General features: G+C 44.0%; 1 protein-coding gene across 1 annotated transcript in view; it reads right to left on the bottom strand.

Annotated features, from left to right (window-relative positions):
- Positions 1-13,728: 13,728 nt before the first annotated feature.
- Positions 13,729-20,292, bottom strand: part of NUAK1 (NUAK family kinase 1) — a 49,327-nt gene continuing 42,763 nt past the window's right edge. The window contains exons 5-7 of the mRNA XM_075428565.1: positions 19,299-19,418; positions 18,876-19,008; positions 13,729-17,795 (exon numbers count right to left, since the gene is read on the bottom strand). Of these exons, the coding sequence (XP_075284680.1) occupies positions 16,642-17,795; positions 18,876-19,008; positions 19,299-19,418 (1,407 nt within the window). The 3' untranslated portion in view covers positions 13,729-16,641. The remainder of the gene's footprint in view (positions 17,796-18,875; positions 19,009-19,298; positions 19,419-20,292) is intronic.

Here is a 20,292-nt window from a genome sequence, read left to right on the forward strand (position 1 = left end):
CACATGTGGTCGCAGGAGGACTGTTAAATGTGAGAACTTCCTTGATGTAACTTTAACTTACCATGAAGGAATTTTTAATGCTATTTTTTTTAATGTAATATTTAAGCGGCTGCTGGGCAACAAGTCATAAGAACGATCAATCACACAAACAGATGCCATGTAAATACTTCTTTTAAGCAAGTAGCTCAAGAAATCATTGAGGGGATAAAGCAGTGATCTCTCCAGGGGAAAATCAGCAAAATGAGCTTGCCAGCCTTGGATGAAGGCTGGACAGGATACAAACCAGTCATCCTCCTGAAGCTGCTTCTTCTCTGTGACACTGACACAGCAGCTGTGAATATTAATGTTGTTTCCCTAAAACCTTGGGACTAAATTCCACTAGCAGGACAATTTGCCCTTCCTGCACAGGAAATATTTGCTGTTAAAATGACTATAAGGCAACACAAACCAGCTCCAAACTGCAGGGACCCCAGAAGGGGATTTTGGTTATGAAAAGCTCATTCACTGATTTGAAACCTTTCCTGTAGAATTTGAGCAACCAACTTGGAGGGACATCGTTTTTCCTCCTTTTTTTCCATTCTCGGTTCTTTTTGAAGGACAGCGTATCTCCTGGAGGCAGAGAACTTTTTTGGCCTGAGTCTCCCTTCCAGAGGCAATGCAATGTTAGAAGCAGAAAAATGTGCCACTCCAAGTATGTACTGCAAAATTAACACCTTGGCGTGCACTTCTTGCATACCCATTCTACTGCATTCAAATTTTCACAGGCTTCCCTGCTCTTTTTGTCAAGGACACCATTTTTAAAACGTGCTGTTCTTTTAGTCTCAGGCTTACAGTAAGCCCGTTGCTCAGAGGAAGCCTGCAGAGAAAGCCCGGTTTCCTTCGATGCGTACCTAAGTGTCTTGGTGAGAGGTATCGTTCTGGTGTGTGAATCGGCTCTGCTTCCTCTGCTTGTCAGAAAAACAGTGTAACCTTGTATTGCTGATACACGCCGTGCTGCACGGGATGTAGCTGATTGCTGCTGCTGCTGCTGCTGTTGCTCCACAGAGATCTCTTTCACAACGTGTGCAGTACCCAGATTAAAATCATTGCTGGAGGTTGTTGTGAACATTTAGCATTAAATAAACTCCAACGTTGTACCGTAATTCCTCATGAACGATTAGATCATCCTGCTGGGAGTGCTACCATTATACGTAAGGCAAATGTCACTGGGAGCCTCATAAATTCAGCATACAAGGACTAAACATTCTAGGTCTGATTCACTGCTGCCTAGCTTCAGTTTATCCTAGTATGAGGCAGAGGAGTTACATTGGCATAAATGTGCAGTGAAACACTGGTTCCCTTCTCATTTTAACGGATCAGCTGTTTCCACTGACTTTCGTAAGACTGACGCTAAGTAGATTCACAGTTGCTCTGCTCCAGCTATGTTAGGTGTCAGTTGTGGTAGATCATGCAGGGGACCCAGTCCAGGAAAAAATATAGGCTGGCATTTCTGGCATAGAATCACACCCGCTAACAGTGAAGGTAGGTCTAGACTTCAAAAAAATAATGTGCTCTGGAGCTGGGTTGACAAAATCAAATTAGCTGATTTAGGTTAAAAAAACACAGGCGCAAGACAGGTTGGCTTTTGACATAGGATAGCTGCTCAAGTGTGAGCTGACCACGGAGCTCACGTTGAACAAGAGCCACATACATGATCCAAAACCCAGATTGTTTCCAGTTCCCTGGCACTTCAACCAGAGCCCTCTTGTCACCTGCAGTGAAACTTTCCTGGGGAAAGGGAAGGTCGGCGTGACACCATTTTGGTGTGCTGCACAGCTCCAGTTCCAAATGCGGTGACTTTCCCTTAAGTTTTCAGATTTTCCATGAAAAGAGAAATTTCCCTCAGAAAAAGCCTCCCTCCACCTACTGCTTTTCAGGGTGGAAATAAACATCTCCTGCCTCAAAAACATTGTTGGGAAAACCTTTTAAATCACATCCTATTCACAACAGCACTGATACTAGCGCAGAATGTGGCCTCTGAAGCTCCCTGGTCCTTGACTCTCGCGCTGAAGGGTTATTCCCTGCAATCCCCCTCAGTGCAGGCTGTCCAAGGCATTTTTAATGAGGTGTTGACTAATTCCCTCGGGAAACCTCTGCAGTCTGACAGGTCTCGTTGTTAGCATTCTACCCAGCCTAAATTTTTCTTTACCAGACTTCATCTCAAACTATTTCCCTCTTTCCTTGGTGTATTTTGCATCTTTCGAATATTTGTAGGCAGTTATCATATCCCTTTTTTAGCTGTCTGTCAGCCAAGTTAAACATAATTAGCTTTTTTAATCTTCCTCCATAAATCTAGCTTGCTTTCTTGAAATCCAGTCCGCTTCTCCTACTTACGTGTCTTTTTGGTATGATGAAGCTACATATTTTGTGGTTGTTTTTCACACACCATCACTGATACTAGTAGGAAGAGACATCAGAAAATCAGACAGTAGATTTGGGACAGATTCTATTCTAGGTTAATTTTTTGCTCTTTGTAATACAGACTCAGCTTCCCTGTCAAATAATGCAGGGTTTCCTTTGAACATTTACATCAACTAATATTTATAGAATTCAAACCCTGTGCAGTATTTTCAAAGTTAATGGCTGTAAGAGACTAATTAGGAATTTTGTGCACATTTTATGGGTAGACTGTGCAACGGTAGAGCACTACTGGAAGATTAATGTACCTGTCGTGAAAATTTGCTAACTGGTGGGGATAAATGACAGTTTTTTCAAAAACAATTCAGAAAGTATTATCCAGGACTGTTTTTTTGTTTGGCATGAATGAAGCAAGCGCTCCAATGTCCAAGCACTCAATGTCCCAGTGCTCACTCTCTAAGCATTGGCTTCAGGATGCCAAACCTCCATTTTTCAGATGTATGTAAATGAGAGGGAAGCATTTTCCAGCATATGCATACTGCAGGAGCAGACGAAAGCTTAACTAGAGAAATGTTTTGCACATCTATTGATTCTGGCCACAAGCAATATCTATTTACTCTTTCATTTATTATTTAGTATATGGCCAAATCTTTGGGGAGAAAGGGGCAGGGGTTTAAGTGCACATGGTGGACATGCATTAAGTATTCGTAGTTTCCAACCGTTTTTAAATTTCTCCTTGAGATCAAAAGACTTCAGGGACATAATAACACTTTCCATTTCAGACATGTTCCAGAGGGACACTATTGAAATGTTAAAGAAATTCGTCCATACGGAGATTTTAAAGATGAACTGCCTTCAGGACTTGAGCTGCTCAGTTCTCAGGGTGACTCTGAAAATCTCAGTTTCATGTATTGGCAATAAATGACTGAAACAATTTCCTAAGGAATGTAATTGATTCTTCATCCACTGGAATGCTTGTACTAAGGTTGGTTATTTTCTAAATGATAAGCTGCAATTTAAACAGATGCAAGTCATGTCTGGTAAATCTCTATAACTTCTGTTTAGCAAAAGGGATAGATTAGAAGCTAATCCTTTGTTTGCCCTTAAGCATATACTAACAGCTCCTTCCTTCCTTGTATGCATACAGATTTGTAGATTTTCACTTTGTCTCCCTCAAATACCATAGCTATGACAAAAAGTGTAAAGAGGAATCCAACTAGCCAAAATGCCTTCAGGGAAAATAGCAAATGAGGCAGGAAAATCCCCCCTGCAAGAAAATCCCCTGAAGCAGGGGTAGAAGCATGCTCAAGTATAGGTCTCCTTCAATATTAATATCCTTCCTAAGGGCAGAAGTCTTTGTTCTTCAGGCCTCTTATTTAAAAATTCCCAAGTCTCCTCTACATACAGCTGCAGAATGAGTGATCAGTGTAGCTGCCTGAAGTTTTGGAATTGTGGAATTTAGACAAAATGCTTTAATTACAATTTGAAGGGAAGCTGAAAAAAAAAAGGTCTCGTTATTTCCAGCAGCTTGTATTGTTTTCACAACTTTCCCTATGAGGATGTGTCTGTACCCAAAATCACTTCAACAGTAATCGTGCTATGCAGGTCTCCAGTTTCCTGGAGCTCACAGTAAGTTCATAAGCAATACAGGTGTGGAAAAGTTGAAAGAAAGATGAAAGTCCAAGCAAATGAAAACTACAAGAGAGCGAGCTGTTTTTGTTATTACAATAGCTCAAAATGTCCTAAACAGCAGATTTCACTCACTGATAGGAGGAAAATCCTAGCTGATTTTCATTCCCTTTCCTGACAATGGTACTTCTTCTGCAAGATCTGCCCACTGCCACTCCCCATTGTCATCATGAGAGTGGAAGGAAAGCCTGAACGCCACCAGGAGTTATCTGGCGCGACTAATCATGGCATCAGCTGGAGCTCAGCTAAGCGCTGTGGTATCAACGCACATAAAAATTGCTTAGCTGTGTACACGTTATTGTACCCCCGCAAGGAGTCTGCAACCTGCTGTGTGCTCCACACAGACCACAATGGTCAAAAGATGTGGGAGGGTGCAGAGAAGATATAGCCTACACTTTTATTTCTTAGTTCATCTTTTTTTAATAAAAAACAATATTATAACATTACTCATTTTTACAAATTGGAAGAAAGCTGGATGAGCAGTCAGGAGCAGGCGCTCGATTGAAGGAAATGCATCTGGATGCAGGCAAGCTGGCCTCCCCATCTGCTTCAGCCAGCGGAGCAGAGGCGGCCAGCTCGGCGGGTTATTGCAGGTCTGAGGCGTCCCAGCGTGACTCTCCGTTCTTGCTCTGCAGCTCAGAAAACAAGCTAGCCTTCGTTCAGCCTAATGGGGGTTCCCAGCACAGAAGCCATCTGCTTCATCCCCCTCAGCCCCTCCTTCCTTCCAGTACTTGGCTATCTACTTTTAAAGTAAATTGACTGCCCTAGCACAAGGTGTAGATTAGCCCTGTCTTAGGGAAGCCAGTGGGACTGAACCATGGGAAGTGATGTCCAGCTAAGAATCGATCTCTGCTGTTGCCTGTGCAAACCCACAAATCAAATTAGCTTGGAAAAAATGGGGGAAAATACATGGTCCTGGTGCCCTGGCCCTCGATTAGCAATGAGCAGCAGCAGGACAAGCTCCAAGAAGAACAATCCAAAACAAGGGTGGAAGTGGGGTACAAAACCCCCACAAGGGGATCCCCAAAGTCATTCAGCTCAAGATGTGTGTGGAGCAGAGGATATTCAGGGGGTGTCACGTGGCAGGGATTTGGAAGGTTTCCTGGGCTCGATGGCACTTATGGAGCAAGAAGGTCCGGGCTTGCGGTGGAGGCTGCTGCTGCCGTGCAAGGTGTACGCCTGTGCTGGGATGTGCTGCGTGGCCCATGGGGTGACGAGGAAAGTCACGATGGAAAGAGCTGAAGAAAGTCTCCTGCAATATCCATTTGCTTTGAGCTCTGGCTTTGCCTCTTTTCTTTCCTCCAAAGTCTGTTTACTTTACTTTGGCACTTAAAAAGAAATCAAGCAGGTTAAAGGTCAGCTTTATTATTTTTGTTGGGTTTTTTAAGAAGCTTAAACTATAGCCTAAGGAGATCGCCTATGTCATTTGGAAAAGAACAATATACATATAAAACCAGTTATTTTAAATGTAGGTGAGGATGACCTGTCCACTACAACAGGGAAGATTTTATGGGTTGCAAAATTAAAAAATGACAGGGACCCTGGATGTACTGGAACGACCTCTTCAGCTTTTCTCTCCATCCCTAAGCTTGCTGACTGAATTTCTTCTGAATTCATAATTATATAAAAGAAGATCAGGGCTGCCATTGTAATCTTGTCAAAGTGTTCATTCCTTATACAATAACCTGTTGGAGCGGGTCCAGAGGAGGACCACAAAAATGATCACAGGGATGGAACAGCTCTCCTATGAGGAAAGGCTGAGAAAGTTCAGCCTGGAGAAGAGAAGGCTCCAGGGAGACCTTACAACAGCCTTCCTGTACCTGAAGGGGCCTACAAGAAATCTGGTGAGGGACTATTTACCAGGTCATGGAGTGATAGGACGAGGGGCAATGGCTTTAAATGGAAAGAGGGTATATATTAGCTATAAGAAATAAATTCTGTACTCTAAGGGTGGTGAGGCCCTGGCACAGGTGCCCAGAGAAGCCGTGGATGCCCCCTCCCTGGAAGTGTTCAAGGTCAGGCTGGATGGGGCTTTGAGCAACCTGCTCTAGCAGAAGGTGTCCCTGGCCGTGGCAGTGGGGTTGGAACTAGATGATCCAACCCAACCCATTTTATGGTTCTATGAGTCTACAAACTCCTGTAACGATTCTACCAGAAATGTGAAGATTTTCTTCTAGGGCACAGAAACAGGATAGGCTTTTGAGGGGCTATCTGCAGAAAAAGAAAAAAAAAATCACTGGGGATTTTGACAGTAACTTGAACAAGAGCAGAGCTAGGCTTATGCTGAATGTTTTTGAAAATCTCAGCTTTGATTTGTTAATGACCATTTGTATGATGGACTACTGCAAGCCATTTATCCACAGAAATAAATACTCAAAATAGAAGAAAACAGGACATAGCCAGGCAAGCTGTGGTTTGTATCAAAGCTTCAGATTTGCTGAAAGACAGATATATAATATTCCAAAGTTTTTTTCTAGAAAACCACTACTGAAGGCTTTTTGCCAGCCTCTTTGAGTTCATGTCAAAAAATAATACTGAAAACTGACCTTTGGGGATTTTTCTGGATAGCATTTCACTGTCAGATATCAAGCCATACCCCTGAGTCAGCAAGGAATGGGCAGGCCTACCTTTAAACATGTGAAAGTTATTTATAGGAGTAATTTACTGAATCCCGCCTCATATGAGACAGATAAGGGGGAAGATTTCATAAAAAGACTAAACTACAGGAAAACCTGGCAGAGTTATATTTGAACTGTCCCATGTGCACCCTCCCCATCCTCCCTTTAAAATTAATTTATTAGTTGCAGCAAAACTCTTCCTTGTAAACGTGGTGGTGGTGGTTCGCTGGAAGATGGTCTGAATGTGTTTGCTGCCAACCTGGTAGTACACTTACGTTGAGGTGGTGTATGAAATCCAAGCAGTTTCCAAATATCAATACAGAACAGACTACTGGAAGTCTTTCCTATTCTAACAGCAAGTTGGACTCATAATTTCCTGAAAGCTGACCAGCACCAGTCAAAGCAGCAACCACCAAGATCTGCAAGGGAGATTGAGTGCCTACATTTGTTGCTTCCCCATAGCAACCACTCATTCTCGAAAAAGCAAACCTTGCTAGGGTGTCTCAAGTGGGACACTCAGGAACCACGGTACCTAAAACCACTAGACTTTTTATAAAACCCTAGCCTGAACCTACAATGAATCAGTCCAACACAAGAATAGACCTCTCGAACAAAAACTTGCCTGTTCCGCTGAAAGACAATATCTGTAATCACTGGTAAGAAGACCACATCTGGTTATTTTTTGTAATTCCTCCCCACCCCTCCAAGCAAGCTGAAACGACCTTCCAACAATAGTTTGTTTCTTCTTGGCTTGGTCTGAACAAAGGCTTTCTATTCACTTGCATGTGAAAGAGAGTGTGGATATTTTTGTGGTGAAAGATCAAATCCCTCTTTGGAACTTTGCAGTGGATAGGCTAATTGTAGCATCTCTGAGGCTTCCACTGTCCTTTCAGAAAGCAGCCAGCAAAATGTTTGTTTGGAGTGTTTACCAGGAGCGAGGAGTATATATATCAGGGCAGAAGACTACATTAATCTCAAATCTTCTGATGCTTCCAACACATTTCCTACGGTGGGCAATTAGTCGGTACGGCCTCACTGCATTTCTGGGAATTTGCCACTAGGCATGCAAAGTTCCATGCAGGCTGTGTGCACAAGCTGTGACTGGTCAGAAGTCATGTAATTTTTGTTTCCTTTCTCCAGCTGACTTGAGCATCGTTCATGTAACTGGAGGACCTGGCTTCAGCTTTTGACCAGGGCTTCTTCAGAAGAAATGGCTTAAGAGGGTGGGAATTACTGTCTCAGCAGTACTAGCTTTGCCAAAAGAAGAGCCGGATAACTTAATGGTGGAACAGGTACAGTTTTAATTAAGGTTTAGTGAGTGTGTTGACAAAAATGACTTTTCTGCTGTTTGAAGCAATCAGGTTCTTTCACAACACATGCATTTTTTGAAGTATTTTTAGGGGTGGCCTCTGTGGCAGGGGTGATTTTGCAGGTGTTTGAGGCGTGCTCATGTCAGAGGGGAAAATATGCAAATCTTCCTTTCTTCGCATGGCAGAACTTTTAACAAAAGCTGTCCCTGACAGCCCCATTCAAGCACATCATGGGCCCTGATCCCTCTCTCAAGCTACAGTTGTCTTTGTACCAGGGGTCCCTGGAGGGGCTCTAAGACCTCTCCCTATGCCTGTTACCAAACAGGATCCTATCCTCCATGCAAAATTCCGGTTCTGCTGCAAATGGTGGCAAGGTGCAAACTTGCAACTCTTGTGAGCAAACTGCTTGTACTTGCCATGGTAAAAGTAATGAGGGAGGCTGCAGTAAATCTGCTCCAGTTTTAGAATGGAACACCAGAAGGAAATGGATTTATTCACTTCTCTCCAGTGAAAGGAAACACTATTCGTCTGCTCTCTCACCAAGATGAAATGCAGCCCCTACTCTGCCTCATCTTCTGTAATCACCAGTAGTTTTCTTTCTTCCAGAGTTACCTACCTCAGACATTGCCAAATCAGGGCCTTAATTTGAAACTTTTCAGAAAATAGCATTTTGGCTCTGGTAAAAAGGAACTATGATAGCCACTGCAGTTATTTCTTAGTAGAGCAGGTGACTTTGTCCATGTACTACCTGTCTGGGCTGTTGTGCCTTCCCTATCAATGCCAAAGGAGGGCAATTTCCATGCCCATCCAGAAATGGATTGATCTGCATGCTACTGCCACTGATCTGTCGGGATACACTGGGTTAAGACCACGTCAGAAACTTGACCAAAAGCACCATTTCACTTCTCTTAGGGAACAGCAGATTTATTGAACTATAACACAAACTCTGGGCTTTTGGGAGCTTTGCAAGTGTCTTGTTTGCAAGGGGCTGAGGCTCCCTGTCCTCTAAGCAGTGCTCCAACTCACCCAATCCCAAGAAATTAAAAACATTTTGATTTCCTAAAAAAACCCACCACTAACGATAAATCCTATTTCAGCTCAAGAATTGTGCAATTTCCCCGAAATCTTGGAAGGAGGGACTTACTTATACAACGTCCTGATGTGTCAATGATTTGAAAGACCCCTGCCAGCTAAGACAAGGCTGAAGATTTCCAAGTTACTCGCTTGGAGTATCTCTACTTTGAAATGTCCAGGTCTGAGGTCTAGTAAGACTTAGCCTTGTAAGCACCAAGTGACTATGGTTCAGACTGAGGTGGCCATCGGTTTCAAAAACTCAGGTGCAGGCAGCTCAAACTGGCTTCTCAGAAACAGATATTTCTAAAATAACTTTTGAAAATCCAGAACTCTTCATATGGGGAAATCAAATGATGAGCATGTGGCACCTGAAGCTGTCCCCACTGAATCCACTCAGAATTTCACAATGATATGAATTTAATTTTTAAGGCTAGATGCTTGTCCGTGTTGGGTCAACATCAGTTTGTGCTATCTGGGGATCTAGTACTCGACTGTTCCCCATTGCCTCTTTCCACTCTGATGACAGAAATTTTTTGTGGGAGCGCAAGGGCGTTAACTGCCTTGGGGTTTGTAAGGGACGGAGCTGATTGATTGAGCATTCCTTGTGGCACTGAGTTGTATGGGAATTTAACAAACCTCTCTTCTCGGGCAGCAGATCCCTCGTCTCCAGAAACCTTCTGATTAAACTGTCAAGCTCCGGGACGTGCAGCAAAAGAGAACAACAGAGTATGAAGAAACATTTAAAGAAATATTTCTGATAATTCCCAGTGCAGCTGGGATGATGACACAAACTCTGGTCCTAGCAAACGTGCCTGGCAGGCAGCTAGGGCTTTATATGTAAATATAAACATATATTTACATATTTCCTAACATCTGTTATGAATTTGTTTTCCCTTTTGGCTCTGTTTAAAGTATGCCTTGTCCTGTTATCTCCGAGGCTGAAATTTGGAGGGGGTCTGTTAAAAAACTCCATACACTGCAGAGCCACAAGACAAACCCTCCCTCCTCCCCAGCTTTTCAGCCAGTTCTTCTACAGCTATTCCTTGCTTGCATTTATAAATGCAATAGTATCTCCCCAGCCTATGAAAGGAGCACAGTTTTCTAAGTGGATTCCTGCTGGGTAGAGTATAAACTCACCACCAACTTCCAGGGGTTTATATTCGATTGCTCTAACCCGTTTGTCCCGGCAGCCCAGCTTTTTAATTGTTCCTCAGCACGGTGTCTCTTTCAGAGAGCGCCCTGCTATTAGCTCAAGGTCCCGTCCACAGTTTCTGCATCCACGAAGGAAAGTTACCTGCTGCAAGGCAATCCGAGCTGGATTACACAGTCTATGGAGCAAAACTAAACAGGACAGCAAACGAGATTTGGACCACGTGAGAGAGCGAGCGACATTGTTTGTGTTAAATAAATAGGATAAAGGGAAAGGGGAAAGGGCAAAAAGAAAATGTCAAGGCTGGTTGACACCAACCATTTTCAGACGGTCTCTGACAGCAACGGCTCAGTTCAGCACTGGGTGTGCACTGTCAGAGAGCTCAGTGTCAAAAAACCCTGAGCTCGCAATGGCAGTAGAGCTGCTTTGCTGAACGCAGAAGGAAGGTGAGGCCCTGACCTGTGTGGCCAACACCCACAGCTGATTTTCTTGTTTTGATGGCAGTCAGCTATCTATTCCCTTCATGGTCCTGGGCCTGGTGCGCTCCTCAGTGTGAGCTCTAAGCCCAGCGCATGAGTTAGGACGAGGAGCCTTCTGGTGATGCATTAAAATTGTCTTGTAAAAATGCTTTTCCAAGGAACAAATAAGCATTGGTGCAAATACATGCACTGTTCTTTATGTCCTTAAAAGTGCAGGGTTCTCTATGGCCAGATGATACGCAAATCAAAGGTTTTTCTGCACTGATGAAATTCCAGGAAATTTGAGGCGGGGGGGTGAGGGCTAGGGAGAGAGAGCCAGAAACAAAATTCTCAGATCATCTATCCAAAAACGTTGCTTCTCCAGCCAAATTACTCAGTCTTTCATGATAAAGATGTCTTGGTTTGGCAAGCAGGAAAAGAGCTCCACCAGACAATAATTAAAAAAAAAAAAGCCCTAGTTGAATATTAAATACCATTAATCCAGGGGAAACAGCACTTGTTTTCTTCCGTGGTAAAACTTTCAGTTGAAACCCTGAAACCAGTAACCCTGGGACAGGTACTGGAGAGCCCGGGCTGATGCTAGCAAGCACCAGAGTTTCTATTGGCTCGACAAAAGCATTCCTGCAGTTCTGTCTCCAGAAGCATCTCATTAAAATGAGATGTGAATCACTGAGATAAATGCTTAACTAAACTGATAAGCTTCTCATATACACCAAATTTACATGAGTATTGGGCTTCTCCCTTCATTGGACTGGTTATTACTTACTCTGTAGGTGTAACTGAGGCTCTGGCATTGCAAAGTTTATTCTTACACATGCTTATGGAGTCACTAGCACCTTTATCTGTAAATACATTTGTCTGCAATAACTAAAAATGCCATCTCTTCACCTCAATTTAGTGCCTTACTTTCACAGTCCCCAAAGTCTCTAAATGGAGGCCAGTCTCATCTGTGAGACACAACTACAAATTAAATACAGACTTCTATGGCTAGAAATTGTGCTGTATCACTGAATTTTGCTTCTCTGGCCAGCGCTACGGGCCGGCTGTGGGCACCGCCTCGGAGGCTGTGACAGCACCAGAAGAGAGCTGCCTCCTGCTCTGCTGGCACAAGCCCTTTCCTTCTGCACCAGTGACTTGGGACTGGTGAGTTTTACGGAGCAGCATCCAGCTCTCCTTGAAGGGTTTGCGCTGGCCTCTGAGTGCTGTACCGCTGCATGGCAGTGCCAGGCACGTGAGCTGGCCCCTGGGCTTCAGCAACCTACCGCAGAAGGGAGAGGGACCCCTGACGTCACGTCAGGCACATGCATCAGCTTTGGAGGATCAGAAATGGAGATTGTTGACGCTTAGAGGTAAAGGAAGGGTTATAATGGACAAGAGTATTTGTGGCTGTATAAAAAAACAACCACGGCTTTTGTCACTCGACTGCATAGCTCCCAAGGCTCCTATCTTGCTCCCTTGCTCCAGCCCTGCCCTAGCCATAAAAATTCAACCATTGCTGAGAAACACTGGAATCCCCATGGAGCAAGCGTACAAGAAGTCCAGGTCTGGCTACAGACTTACTGTGTAACTTCAGCTAAGGCATATCACCGCACACTTATTTCCCTTAATAAATAGGAGAAATCGACGCCCACCTCCCCACCCCAGCCCAGAAGTGTGCGCTCTCAGAGCTGTACAAACCTGCACGTAACTACTTCTCAGGGTTCGCCACATACATGCACCATACCCACACTCCAGAGCTTTCTTTCTAAAAGTCATTATTTTTAAAACTAAACAAACAGTTTGCCTTCACCTTCACTGTTTTCCTAGTATGTCAGGGAAAAAAAAAAAAAAAGCTGTTTCATAATTGCTATTGCAGAAGAGACTTACACTACATTTTCCACCACCCAGCACCCACACAGTTAGACCTTATTCACCTCAGGTACAAGAACACTCATGTTGGCTTTGAATACCTTACAATTTCTGACTCAATTAGCATACAGCAGCTAATCATTCCCTTTGTAATGTACTAACGGCTGTTTGCCTTTCTGCTTCGTTGGCTCTTTCCCTTTATTTCCACTGGTTGTTAAGTGGTGATGATGAGTAAATCTAGCACCTACAGCCATGGCTTCTTGCTTTAAAAAGCTCAAGAGAGAGAAAATGAATTAGAAAAATGAAAGCCTTTTTTGCATGATATCCAAACCTTGGGTCCCAATCCAAACCGCCTGTGATTTAAAAAGCAGAATATACACCACAGGTATCTTGGCTGGCTGCATCAAGGGCGAAGTTTAACGGGGGTCTTGGTCAGAGCCAGCGTCAGGTTATTACCAACCATTTCCTTTATTTTAACAAGTCCCCAGCGCACACAGCATACTAACACCCAGTTTCCCCTGTGATGCCCACCCGCTTTCCAAGAAAAACAATCTAAAGCCTTCTGGTTATCAAGGGGACTCCAAAAAATGAAAACTGACCCCCTTCTTCCCTCTCACCAGCTGATTATGCTGGCTGCTCAAAGCCAACTGACTGAAACCATCCCGTATTTGACAGCAGCGGATGGCCACCAGTCTTTTTTGCCCAAACAACCCTTAAATTATACAAATAGGAACATTAAAATTGTTAATAAACTGTCCTTCTCCCCATCAGAGAGGGAAAAGGACCGTGACCATCTGTCTCTGGGCTACAAACGAGCTGTGCCATGCCTGGCCAGCCAGGCTGCTCCCTCTCACCTGCAGCATGCCTGGCCACAGACCTCATCCACCTCCAGCAGAGAATCCCCAGTCAGCTACTCCTCTCTGCCAAGCACTCCCATAGCTGAAAGCTCTGGGCGTTTTGCAGTGCCAAATGCTTCGTAGCACGGGAGTCTCTGTGGCCACCCACATCATATTCAAACGCACAAGCGAGCCAAGAAGCTTTGCATAAACAACTTGGTACAACGCGCTGAGATGCTGCTGTATTTCTGCATGACAAGTTCATTACCGTTTGGCCTCGGCTCATGCTGATGTACAGTGAAAAAGAAAAGGGGGAGGGAGACACTCTTCACAGTTACATTAATTTCATTTTATTTAATAAAAAACAGTATCGGATTAAAAATACAAACACTTTGGGTGATTATCCAGCGTTTTCCCCTGTGTGCCTCATAGAGCTCAAACCAACCAAGGACTGGGAGAAAAAAACAAAAAAACCCAAAAAGTAACACCAAACAATTTTGGCTGGAGCTGTAAAATAATGTTGCACCAATTAAATTACACCAAATATATTATTATACCTTTGAAATGGCTTTCAGACCAATAAATAAAAAAAAAGACAAATTCAAATAAAAAAGTCAACTTTGTATTACAAAAAAATTAAATAAAAATCACAACACTAATAATAACAATGTGCAGTCAAGTTTCTTTTTTTCTTCTCTTCTAGGAATGATAACATGCCAGTAAACATGTAACATGCCAGTAACATGCCAGTAAATCCCTACATAACATTTCCAGTTTGGCAGCAAGCAGTCACTCACTCATTCACATTTGTACACAAGGAAGCAGGCCTGGGCAAAAGCCTCGGGAGATATGAGCCTTCGGGGTGCTCCTCGCTTCCCCGCCACGGCCGGCTGAGTTCCCCCCCCTTCGTCCTGAAACCTCTGCGAATCCGTTCAAGGTTTAGCGCCAGATCTGCAGGGAAGGTGTCAATCAGCGTAACCCCACTGACGGGACGCTCCACCACGTCAACGGGACGGCGCTGACTTACACCAGCTGAGGATCTGGCTCTTACGCTCCGGGGCACAAGTTAAAAGCCATGGCTGAAAGCACATCCTTGTTTCAGAAAGGACATGAAGATTATGTCGAGTTGTTTGCAAATGCACCAGAGCAAACTTCTTAACACGCTGCGCAATGGGGTGCTGATTATGGACGGGCTAAAAGAGCACATGCAGGGCCTGTGAGCAGATGGGATGTCTGATTATCATAGACAGGTACCATCTGTAGAGAAACGATGTGCAGTTGCCCCTCCTGAGCAGATGGACAGCGAGCCAAATTGCACTTGACCCCCTGAGAGGACGTCTCTCATAGATTTCATGGTATTGATGCCGCTTACTCCAGGGCCAAATTTGGTCCAGTGTTTCACAATAAGTACAGGTTCTCCAGAGGCAGATTAACTGATTTAGGAAATTCAGGCTCATTCACCTGTACGCTAGGCAGCCCAGTTGATTTTCAGGAGGAACCGGAAGACTTATGTACCATGATACACTGAATCAGGAACCTGCAAGTGAAACAACTCCCTGCCCCAGACACCAGCGATTTACGGGGTTATCCCCGATTCCCGGGGAATCCCCGGACGAAGTCTATTTCATTTCCGCACGATCTCTAGGATTTTGGACACAGTGGGCCAAATTCTGCTTTCAGTTCCAGTTACAGGGTAGGTAGGAATGAGTACAGAGCTTGCCCATGCTCCTCTGCTCTGGGTATGTGTGTAGATGGAAGTTTTGCAGCTGCGGGTCATTTGACATCATGGGCTCAAACCCACCACTCGCTTGCACCAGTGCACCCCCAAGAAAGCCAGGGGCTATGTGCTTGCGGAAATGAGATGGAAATGGGCCTTAAGATTCCAGTTTGCCCAGGCCTGTCAAACACACAGTGCCTTTCTGACATAGGCTTACATTCAGGTAATCCAGTAGACCCATGTGGTACCTTTATGGGAGTTGAAGCCTTCAGTCTGGATAGATATGTCTGAGAACACAAACACATATCCTTCTTGGTTTTTTTCAAACTGGTATCATTGCGCATGCAGTACCAGCTACACTGTAGAGAGACAGCTCGCATTTTTATGCTAACTTTGTTATCAAATCTACCATTGTCATTACCTTTCTGCTTCATTACTACCTACTTAGAAACATTTTCATTTGGAGAAAGGCATCTTCCCACTAACTTTCTGACCTCTATCCATTCCCTACATGCTACAACCTTTTCCTTACCTAACATTCTGGCCGCAAACTATCTGTCACCCTCAAACACTACAAGCTAACAGCAAGATGGCACCATTTGCTGACAGCGACTGAACTCTAGATTGGAGTTAATCCTTGAGACCCTTTGCTAGATCCATCTTTGTCCAGGCATTCATCTGCTTGGCCATTTTGAAAGGGTCACAAATTGGTCACACAGGTTGAAATGCCTTGAAAGGTCATTTAGCTGCTGATGACATCCATTCCTTCCAGTTCCCATTATCATTTCTGTGACTCTGCTTTTGCTGGTAGGAGCGACAGTTAGAAACAATTTTAGGGCCTCCCGCTCACTGAAGAGCAGTGGCTGTAGGAGGGACCAGGTCTGAATGACTGCTCCACCACTCGTCCACCTACACCTCGTGGGTTATTCTGCAGTAAGTCTCTCAAATTACCTGTCCCAGAATGGGTTCAGAACCTCTCAGGTCACCCTGATGGAAGGGACCATGGTGACCATCTAGCCTGGCCTCCTGCATAATGCAAGCCAAAGATTCCCAATGTGCAATGACTGCATCCAGACGAGTAACTTCGGGGGAAATAAAGGCTCTCTTTCTAAAAGACATCCAAATTTGATTCAAAGAATTCGGCTCATCTCTTCATAAAGCTAATCTTATATTAACTACAAACCTCTCAAAATGTGTGTCCCCCACTTCCAGTTTTAATTCTGTCTAGCTTTGACTCTGAGACACCAAACCTTGATGCCTCTGTCTGCTAGATCCTGATATGCCTTCATCATGTATACAAAGACCAAAGGTTTTTCTCTGGTCAGGTAGGTAATATTTTGAGGACACAAAATTAGAGAAGCGTGAGATGGCTTTGGGGCTACTTTACTAGGAGCTCAGCTAAGTAGGTAGGGTCAGGTCCTTTGAAGCAAAACCTACCACTGTCAGCAAATCAGTGACCTGGCTTACTCCATCATAAAGGTACACAGAAATACTCCCTTCCCTCCCTTTCCATCTTCCCTCTGCTAGTTGAGCTTGTTGCAGATCTCTAGGGCTTTCTTGTAGACCTGAGTCACATCATCCATGTCTGTGAGAAGGGAAAAACTGCTGTCCCCCAGACGGTTGCGATAACGTTTTAGATACTGTGGCCGTGGGCGGTTCTGAAGTCCTTCCAAGTCTTGGATCTGGAGGAAGTTTTCAGCAGAGACACAGCTCCGTATCCTCTGTCTGTTTGGCCTGTTCTCTTGCAAATCCAGCAAATCAAAGGAGTCACTGGACAAAATACTGTCATCACTAATCACGCTGGAAGGGCGACTGTAACTTCGAGGTATTGCATCCCCAGGCAGGACCGCTTCTTCCATGGCCTCCAGCGTTGGTGTGTCAGGGCTGATCAAAGCAGATTCAGTGCTGCTGGTAGAATACTTGCTGTTATGTTTCAAGATGCCCTTACGCCTGCAGGAATGGCTGTAAGACCCATTTCTGGATGGCTCAGTGACCCCCGGAGAAGTGTCACTGTTTACTGTCTCATCATTATTGTCCAAAAGTTCAGAAGATTCGCTTCGTTCTGGAGAAGAGTAATAGCCGGACTCCCTCTGCTGAGTCTTCTTTAAAATTCCTTTTTTTGGCATTAGTGAAGACTGCTTAGTGCCATATTTGCCCGCTACCTCTCCCTCCACAACACTTTTAATGGCTACACCAGTCCTACACAACTCTTGCTCCAGCTTAAAAGCAGAGGGTAACACTGGGCTGACCACTCCTTCAATGAAACCCGCACTGTGAGATCGATGTTCACTGTTGCTCCTTTTCTTCAGGATGCCTTTGGGTCTCTTGGAGGTGGGTTTGGATGCATTTTCAGCTCCTCCTTCCTGGATGGACTGTGCAATGTCATTTTCCTTTTTTGATTTTTTCAGAGACCTTTGCCTCTCTAGTGTGACTTCAGGACCTTTGGGCTTAGAAAGGCACTTCATTTTGGTATCAGTCTCTGGCTGGAGGCCAGTAGAACGGTGATGCCAATCAATGAACCTTGCCAGCAATGGGGACTCAGAGTCCCTCAAGGCATCACAGTCACAAACACTACTCTTGTAGCCCCAGTTAACCCACCAGTGGTTGGCAATGTCTTCAATGGTTGCTCGGCGTTCAGGGTTAACCATCAGCATCCATCTGATAAGACCACGAGCATCTATGGACAAAGAATGGAATATAAAATATTTAGAATATGGGCATTCTTAGTTTTGTCAGTTTAGAATGGAAGTGTGAAGTCAATAAAATGAGCAAAAATAATGCTTCTCACAACAGGAGAAGTGAAAGGGGGCAAGGCTTTGGCCATCAGTCAATGCTGGAAAACGCATCTGAGTACTACTTCTCATCAGAAAAATATGATTCACCCTGGGAAATGTACACTGGGTTATCAGAGAAACTAATATTTTTACTGTATTAGTCAGTGAATGGTTCCACATTACTGAAGGAAATCACCAACCTATCAACTCTGTTTTCCTGTAAGTTTTGTAATTAGTAAAGGGGAATGGGATATTTTCAATGAGCTACACATTACCGGTTGTGTATTTTTCTATAAACAGTGTAGTCTTCTGTATATTTTAAAGGCATATTTTCATAAAGAGAGTAAGAAGGCAGAAAATTGAAAGGATGGCAAACAAAGGATACAAGATAAATATTCATTTAAATATAATATATACATAGATGTTTAAGGCTGGAAGGAGTCATTATAACCAATGACCCAGACTTAGTTGATGCTTTTCTGTCAGGTGACTGCTTAATGTGTTATACTCTAAGTAGAAGTAAATGCGAAGACAATGGCATTAATTCAGATTTTTGCCTGCCTTCTTGAATAAAAGACTGCGTCGCTCTGGCCATTCATCTTCTCTCTGCTTGTGATATACCACAGGGTAGTTAGAGGACTGATCTGTACCAGTGTGTTGTATCAGTTTACAGCTTGTCTGAACAATTCCACTTGCAATAGCTAACAGACCTTCCACTGTCATAGATCTAGTTAAAAAAGCCTGTTACAGCTTCCCCAAGGCAATAAAATCTATCTGCTATAAAACTTTAATTTCAAAAGGGCTTTTGGTAAATGCTGTACCCAGATGGGAACTGATAGCAGATGAAGTCAGTAGGGGAATGAGAGATTTTTTTTTTCTTCATCATTCTAATATGACAGTAAAACATGTTGGAAGGGGCCGGGCAAACCCTCCATTCTGAACTCCTGTCAGCTCCATACATCGCCCTCACTCCTTTTTTATACCTGAGGTCTGTGTTGGCTCACGATATTCTCCACTGCTGATCTGCCTGATGAGATTTTTGTGATCGAAGCCATCAAAGGGCATCGTTCCATAAACCAGAGTGTAAAGCAATACACCAAGGGCCCAGCTGTCAACCTGAAATACAGAGACAATGCGTGTGAAGCCCAGGAAAGCTGATCCTCACCCTTCTCTCTGCCATTAGCATCACCTCCAGCTGCGCCGACCGATGGGCAGACCGGTATCTAACATCTGACTAACCACAGGCAAAGCAAACAAAACCAAAAGAAGGCAGCTTGAGAACTTTCAATACAGGCGAGACCCAAGTGAACCCACATGTGCAATAACACTAGCGTTAAGACTAAGCCTCAAGAACATTATCATCAAAGACATCCCCATACCACCACCGAAAAGCCGACCTTTCTTACCTCAGGGCCTCTGTAAGGTCGTCCATTAACTATTTCAGGGGAAGCATACAGTGGGCTTCCGCAAAAGGTCTGCAGAAACTTGTCTTTGTGATAAAGGTTGGAGAGTCCAAAATCAGCAATCTGCAAGTAGAATTGCACAAGGCATCCACAGTATTAACAATACCTTAATGCAACAGAAAATCCTTTATCAGGAAGGACTTGGCTATATTTGACCCTGCTGTAGGGCAGGGATCTCGACGTGAGTGGTCTCTCCAGTTCCCTTGACAACCCATTTTTCTATGCTTTTTTTTAACTTTTCTTTCTAAAGACCCTCCAGAAAAGGAGAAAGGTCTCCAGATAAAGTCCTCTAGATTAGGGACAAGGATGCCTTGGTTCCATTCACAGACAGCTCACTGACTGACTGCACAACCATCAGTCAGTAATTTCATCCTGGATGAATTGCTTATGCTTGCAAAGACAATCTCATACTGGAAGGCACCAGGCCTGCTGTCCACTGATTGCTCTTCGTCTTGTATAATCACTAACACCAAGGGAAAGCAAGCAGAAAATACTAGCGTTCTTATCTTGCACATGCAAGCCAAAAGCCAATTTCTTTAAATCCAACTGGAGGAGTGAGGGAGGAGTACCACAGGAAACTAAGCATAAGATTCCAGAAGAAAGTGTTTTTTTGAAATCATCTGGAACCTGGTTACGCTTGCAGGAGGAGCAAAGTGACGCACCTGCTAACTCTTCCAGATTCAGGGACTCCGGCTGAGGAATCTGAGTTGTTAAGCACACGAGATGTCTATCATGAGATAATAAACACAAGTCTGGTTCCTAACTGGAAACAATGGGCCCAAATCTGGCTTTCCCAACACAAACAAAACTTCCCTTGAGACTGTTGGGAATTTTGCCCATGTAGGAATTGCAGGATCAGGTCCAAATATTTTGTTTACTTCAATTCTCTGTTCTCGTTCTTACAAAACAAAGGCTGAGGATAGCAACACTAAATACT

The sequence above is a fragment of the Opisthocomus hoazin genome, chromosome 8 (genome assembly GCF_030867145.1).
Source record: "Opisthocomus hoazin isolate bOpiHoa1 chromosome 8, bOpiHoa1.hap1, whole genome shotgun sequence".
NCBI lineage: Eukaryota > Metazoa > Chordata > Aves > Opisthocomiformes > Opisthocomidae > Opisthocomus > Opisthocomus hoazin.